The 7585-nt window shown below is 35.6% G+C and overlaps 1 protein-coding gene across 1 annotated transcript; it reads right to left on the minus strand.

Moving 5' to 3' along the window:
• Positions 1-341: 341 nt before the first annotated feature.
• dhcr7 (7-dehydrocholesterol reductase) lies at positions 342-7307 on the minus strand. The gene is made up of 8 exons (XM_065261570.2): positions 7177-7307; positions 5619-5734; positions 3987-4209; positions 3811-3901; positions 3466-3679; positions 3171-3375; positions 1475-1606; positions 342-1327 (listed from the first exon to the last, which is right to left on the minus strand). Exons 2-8 carry the CDS (start codon positions 5726-5728, stop codon positions 863-865), a joined length of 1440 nt encoding a protein of 479 aa, XP_065117642.1. The 5' UTR covers positions 5729-5734; positions 7177-7307; the 3' UTR covers positions 342-862.
• Positions 7308-7585: the final 278 nt, after the last annotated feature.

The raw sequence follows: 7585 nt of genomic DNA on the forward strand, positions 1-7585 counted from the left end.
AAAAATTTAAATTCTGTCATTATTTTCTTATCCTCATTTCTTTTTTTCTAATGAACACAAAAAAATATATTTTGATGAATCATGGTAAGCACACAGCTGATTGTAACCATTGACTTCCATAGTAGGAAAACAAAGACAATGGAATTCAATGCGTACCGTGATGTGCTTTACCATCATTTATCAAAATATCATCTTTTGTGTTCTTAAAAAAAAAATCATACCGGTTTAGAACAACATGAGGATGAAAAATTGATGAGAGAATACATTTTTTGGGGGGTGAACTATCCTTTTAAAGCAAGAAATATTTGTGTTAACCAAAATAGGTTTAAACAGTTCAGATGTAAATGTTCAGATGTATTTATTCACAGTAGGAGTGACACATCATGTGTTCACTAAGAAAAACTAAAGACACAGATCTCTCTTTATTTGAAAATTTCTGCTGATAGGAAAAAATAATATAAAGCTTAGTACTAGTAGTGTAAATATTTCTGGACCTAAACCCTTTTTTCTTTGAAGCTGTACAGTTAGGCTACTGTGAGTTTTCCTGCATATCAAAAAAAAGAACAAGAATGACGAAATATTCAAATGCATGAACATTAAGACTTAAGTTGATCACAGTATCTTGAGCATTTATTTAAAAATTGCGACATGTTAATAATCTTGTACGTATATTTTCACATACACGGTTCATTCACACATGAACAAACACAATCTAATCTTTGTAAAACCTTACATTCATTCATACAAACTACCTGAAAGACAATATTCCATAAAACCTTAAAAATGAGCAGTCACGTGAAATAAATGGCTTTGATGTAGGTGTCTGTGAACATCATTCTGGGATATAGGAGAACCCGCTTGCTTAGAAGATGCCGGGCAGCAGACGGTAAGGCACCGCGGCAGTGTAGCGGTCCCAGTCCTTGCTGTATTTGTTACTGCAGCGATGCTCATCACGGACACAGCGATGTACCAGCAGGATGGTCATGTAGACGATGTAAAAATACGGTAGGATGTGCTCGCCGCCGCAGGCCATGCAGTACGCCAGTGAGCCCATCAGGTCGCCCGTGTAGTTCATGTGACGTGCCATCCCCCAGAAGCCCGAGGTCATCAGCTTGCTTTTGTGAATGCCGCTGTCGGCCGACCGGTAGGAACACTCGATGAAGGTGGGCTTCTTACCCCAGATTTTGCAGTTGCCGTCCGTGCGACGGAAAAGGTCTTTTTGATGGTTGGTTGCACGGAAGATGTAGTATCCCAGCAGGCCCAGGATGAGGACACCTGCAGCGTGGGGTGTGGAAAGCTGGATGGGGTTGTAGACCAGGTAAAGGCCCTATAACACAGGAATGAACAGAAACATAAATGGTAACATCTATATCACATCTACTTGTCAAAGGTCAGAAAAGACAATGCAACAAAAAATTACATATTGGCAATATTGCCGGAAACATCACCAGGCATCTGCTGAGAAGATACAGACCTGTAATGTGTAAAGGTAAGGTAGCCAAACGCAGTCTCCCCAGCCCAGGTACCAGCCAAAGTGATCATGGCAGATGTCAATAGTTTTAAGGTACCAGGCTTCATTCCAGAAAAAGTCCAACACGTAGATGGCCTTAGAGAAATAAAGAAGACATATTATATATGATCGATAAGGATTGCAAATAAGCTTTTCTGTAGCTCAGCTGATGGAGCAAGGCGCTAGCAACAAATGTCATGCCCCAGGTTTGATTATTAGGGAATGAAGATACTCGTATAAGGTACAGCTTTAAATAAAAGCATAAATAAAAAAATGACTTTCTTACTTAGTATTTTTGTCTTGTTTTCAGGACAAATATATAAAAATTCTTAAATCAAGGTTCTGGATGAGCAAAATGACCTAAGAAAATAAGTCCAGTTTTTAGAGAAAAAATATATAATTTAGGTATGGGGTAAGAATTTTTTTCTTGAATTAAGTCTTTAAAAAAATGGTCAAGATTTGCTTATTACCCCATTGGCAGATTTATTTTTGCTTGTTTAAGCACTAACTTACTTAATTTTTTTATTTTTTTATTTTCTTAGGTCATTTTCCTCATCACAAAGGAGGATTAGGGCCAAGCTAAAATTAAAAAATAAAACCATCTTGAGGTTAATGTCATAATAATGCATATATTTAACTAGTAGTTTTTAGATTAAAAAAGTCTAAATAAATTAAATTAAAATAAATAATGACAATATTTCGTAATATTTCGAGAATAAAGTCAATATAATGAGAATAAAGTCGTAACATTTTGAGAATAAAGTCAATATAACAAGAATAAAGTTGTAATATTTTAAAAGAATAAGTCATAAGTCGTGAACAACTTTATTCCCGAAACCGCAGATTTTATTCTCAAAATATCACGACTTTATTCTTGTTACATTGACTTTATTCTCAAAATATTACAACTTTATTCTTGTTATATTGACTTTATTCTCAAAATATTACAACTTTATTCTTGTTATATTGACTTTATTATATTTAATATTACGACTTTATTCACGTAATTTTACTTATTTTGACTTTTTTCGATAAACTACTAGTTAAATCTTGCATTATAATGACTTTAATCTCGAGATGTTTTTATTTTTGTTCTGGCTCTAATTCTCCTTGGTAAGAAAATGCATCTTAATTTAAGAATTTTTAGATATTTTTTATTGAAAATAAGACCAAAATACTAAGTAAGAAAGTAATTTTTGCAGTGTGATAAACAAAATTTGTGACCCTGGACCACAAAACCAGTCATAAGTTGCACGGGTTTATTGGTAGCAATTATCAATTTTTTAATGCCAAAAATGATTAGGATATGAAGAAAAAAACCTGTACAATGAATATATTTTGAAAATTTCCTACCCTAAATATATTTAAAATATTACTTAATTTGGACCATTTTAAAAGGCGATTTTCTTAATATTTTGATTTTTTTGCACCCTCAGATTCCAGATCTCACCCAAATATTGTCCTATCCTAACAAACCATACCATACATCAATGGAAAGTTTATTTGTTCAACTTTTTAAGATGATGTATATCTATATTTAAAAAAAAAGACCCTTATGACTGGTTTTGTGGTCCAGGGTCACATTTGGAATATCTTTTAAGTTTCCTATATAATAATTTACAATTGGCCCACAGTGCCACCTTGTGGCTACATGACTCACTTGCAAAACATTGACCAGGATCATGGAGTTTGTCACGTAACCGTACAGCTCCTGCTGTTTAGCAGCATAAGACAGGTTGATAAGAGTCCACGCTACGATACCCGGCCTTCCATTGAAGAAAAGCTTAAAGTCGAACCATTTTCCTATACGTGGGTTAAACTCAATTCCCATCATGTAATTGTAGAAGACGTTGCCTGTGAATTTACTGCAAAAGGGAAACAAAACAGGACAGTTCAGGACTTCAAAACCAATGACATATGATTCTGTATAGGATTCATGTCATATGTATTCTCACCAGTCCTCTGGATTGGTGGGAAACAGATAAGCTTTGATGAAAGCGAAAGTGGACACGATGTAGCCGAGGATGTTGGTGCACCACAATAAAGGGATCCAGTTGTCGATAATGATGGTTGGAGAAAACCAGTGGAGGTATCGTGCATTGGCCACCCACAAAACATGAGTTATTATCCAGCACTGTAGACCGTTGACCTCATATTTATTAATTAGACCTAAGAGAAAACAAAACAAACACATTGGAACTTAAAAGTCGGGGTTCTATCACATTTGCAATGTGGCTGTTGCTAGATGTTGGCTTACAGTAACTAATCTGAAACTATTGATCCCTTATTATTTTTTATACCTGCCGGTGTTCGAGCACCATCCTGAACTCCTCCCACATAGCCTGGCAAGATCTTGTGCAGAATATCTGGAATGCACATGTACAACACCACCTAATGCAGAGACAAGCGTTACATTCACGGCAAACCTATACAAATTTTTTTTGTATAGTTTTTGTACTTCTGAAGTTCTCCAGACCTGAAAAGTGACCCAGGTGGCGTAGATCTTGGCAGAGGCCCATGAGAAGGACGGGGCTCGATTCCAGATAGTCAACAGGGTGGTGTCGCCGTTGTAGAGGTCCAGTAATGGATGGGTGATGGAGCACTGGTACTGATCGCATGCCATGATGAAGAAGAAGACGATGAAGGGGGCCAGACATAGCAGCAGGATCACACCTGTCAGGGAAAACCAATCCACCTCCCTACAAAGAAGATAAACATTAGAAACAATACAATACTAACAGCAAGCCACTGTTATGGACCTTAATCTATAATTATCTATATATAAATGCCACCTCCATCAAAATTGAGAAAATTATATTGACTGAATGCTCTCGGCACCTTTTATACTTTCATTGAATACTTTTGCTTCATATTATCCATAGTATCCAAGTGTGCACGGTAGATAAATTGGATAAATAACTTGGGTCCCTTGTTGAATACAACCCAAATGTAGAAGTAACATGGACCACAGCGCCCCCTAATGTGTGCCTTAGTTTCTTCATTTTTACATTCAGACTTTCATTGTTTGCAAGGTTTAAGTGGCATCTTTAATGATTTTGCAACTGTTTACTATGTCTTTTCGAAAAAAGTGGATTTATTTTAAAAGTGATGGTTTTTGCCAAAAAAGCTTGCATGCATTAAAATGGTTTTGCAGCCAAATATATTCAAATTTGTCGAATTACAATGAAATACGTAACTAAAGTGAAATTCATGAAATAAAAGGCATTATGGTTACTGTTTTCATTGCCATTGAAGTGAACTCCTCATGTTTACTATTAAAGGGGTAGTTCATCCAAAAATGAAAATTCTTTCATCATTTACTCACTTTTTATGTTACCCTATATAATTTTTTTTGAACATGAAAGAAGATATTTTGGGAATGTTTGTAACCAAACCTTTCGTGAGCCCCATTCACTTCCATATTAGGGAAAAAGAATACTGTGGAAGTGAATGGGGCTCCCGAACGGTTTGATTACGAACATTCATCAAAATATCTTCCTTCGTGTTCATCAGAACAAATAAATTTTTACAGGTTTGTAACAACATTTTTATTTTTGGGTGAACAATCCCTTTAAAGCATATTCGTGTCTATTTCATATTAAACATTAATATATATTACTGCACTAAATATTCAATATGTGTCAAAGAGATGTGTGTGTTATTTTTTGCAGCTGGTAATTATTTTTATTTTATTCTCTCATATTCTTTTAAATCTTTGTCCATTAATATCTGGTTTGGTGAGAAGAGTGCTTTCTGTATGAGAGGGAAATATTATTGATAAGCCTTAAGTATGCAACCTTGTTCACTCAGCATTGTTGAGATACTGTATCTGTGTTGTAACACCTGTACTGAGGTCAAGGCTATACTATGATTTGCTCGCAATACAGTACTTTAATTCATATTTAGCAAAATGCCTAAATAAAGTAGAAAACGTATCTAAAAATTTCTATACTGAATGTGACTGATCAATGTTGAATGGAACTAATAATCATGCTTATTGAATTATTGCTTTAACATACTGTACATGTATTTCATTCATGAAGACCTGAACAATACTGTCTAAACATACGTGCAGTATCTGTATAAGCAGAACACATCGGTGACTTACCACGCTCTTCCCCATTGCGCCGGCTCCTTTGCTCCTTTGTTTACTGCACCTGCCCCTGCTTCATTGGAACTGCCCTTATGGCGCTTCCTTACAGAGCTGGATGTAGTCATGGATGTCTGATGGGGTGAGATGTTAAAAGCCGTGAGAAAGAGAGAGTGAGACCTTTAAGAAGTAACCCTGACTCCCCGGGGCAAACTTGTATAAGTGATCCAGGCCCAGCCCCCTGATTCAGTGTAAAGGGGGAACAAAGTTCACTGAAGATAACAGAAATAACACAGAAGATAATAAGTGAATTGTATATGATAATGGATTTTATTAGAAATTGCATGAGAGTAGGGCTGTGCAATTAATCGCTTTTTTTATTCAAACAATGACAAAAACAAGATAATCGAGGTAAAACAATTATTGTGTGCTTACAATATAAATTGCGTTACATATATGTTACATTATTATACTTATTATTATCTGCTCACTAGTACAGATTAATCTTAGCCGCTGTACTTTGCTACTTTGTCGTTCTATGATTTTTACATAAACAATTGTGAAAAGTGTGATATAAATGAAATTGAATTGAATATAATACGTCCACCTGATCTGACGGTGTGCAATTTTTTCAATGTTTAAGTGCTATAATTGGGTCCCCAGTGCTTCTATCAACCTAGAAAATGAACAACCCGATAACTTAGTTTTGGTTAACCATTCTCTGCAACCATGTGAAAAAAAGGTAGCCTAATTGAAATTGGTCTCTCCTTGTGATGTCAGAAGGGGATAATGCCGCCCCTTAATCTGCACTATCCAACCATGGCACTGCCAATTAGTGCAGACACCCAAAAACGGCACATTTAACCTATTTAACATGCAATAAATTATCTATATGGTATTTTGAGCTAGAACTTCACATACGCACTCTTGGGACACCAAATATTTATTTTACATATTAAAAAGTATTGTGAAATGTCCCCTTTAAGACTTTTGTATAATTTATTAAATGGATAAAGGGTGTATCCTGTTATATTTTAAATAAGTGTTTGGTGTCATACACCATGACCTTGCATGCAGTTGCTCAATGATCTAAATGTGAAATAACCGGTTTTAAAAGTGAAATACGACTCCGAATACGTCCTACTGCGCCTAAACTAAAGCAGTATTGATAGTGTAATTATTGTGACAGCTGTAATTACAACGAAAAGTCTACAGTCACTAAACTTTACTTTGAAGCAGCTCGTGTTACGTTGAGTCTATGGTCTAAAGTCTTCTGTATGATTATAAACGTTGCTGTGAATTGGGCAACAACCAGTGGTCGCGTGCATGCGAGTTTACAGTAGATGCGTTACATACATTAACGTTACATCAAACAATTATGCATTAGTGGAAACGCATAGCAACTGATAACGTTACTCTTATTTATTGTGCTGCACACAGGCAATGCATTATTCTTGTGGATCGATATTTATATGCTTACATTATTAATAATAGCAAAGCAAAGATGCTAAATACAATTTAAATATATATACAAGCAAATGTACCTCATAAACATACAAATATCACAAGTACTTACTGTTATATGGGTGATGCTGCGCCACTTATCACGCTGCCCAGATGTTCCGTGATGTAAACACCTAAAGGGAAGTCGCTAGTCTCATTATAACTCCACCCACAGCGTTTTAAAAGGCCAATCAGAAAAAAGAAAAATCGCATCTGCATCAGTGATTGGACAACAGAGACCTGAACCCATAGCGCCTGATGAGCTCAGCCAGAAATGTATCATCAAGAGCATCCATGTGCGCCACATTTACGCAGCAATTAGTTATTCCAAAAGGCAAATGTTTAACTTATTACAGACATAAAGAGTGTTTTTATTTATGCAGAAATAAACAATACATATTAAATATAACTTAATAATAATGAATGAACGAACAAACGAAATCTGTAAATATAACTGGATTTGCGCAGCCGACGCAATGGGT

Source organism: Paramisgurnus dabryanus, chromosome 2 (genome assembly GCF_030506205.2).
Source record: "Paramisgurnus dabryanus chromosome 2, PD_genome_1.1, whole genome shotgun sequence".
NCBI lineage: Eukaryota > Metazoa > Chordata > Actinopteri > Cypriniformes > Cobitidae > Paramisgurnus > Paramisgurnus dabryanus.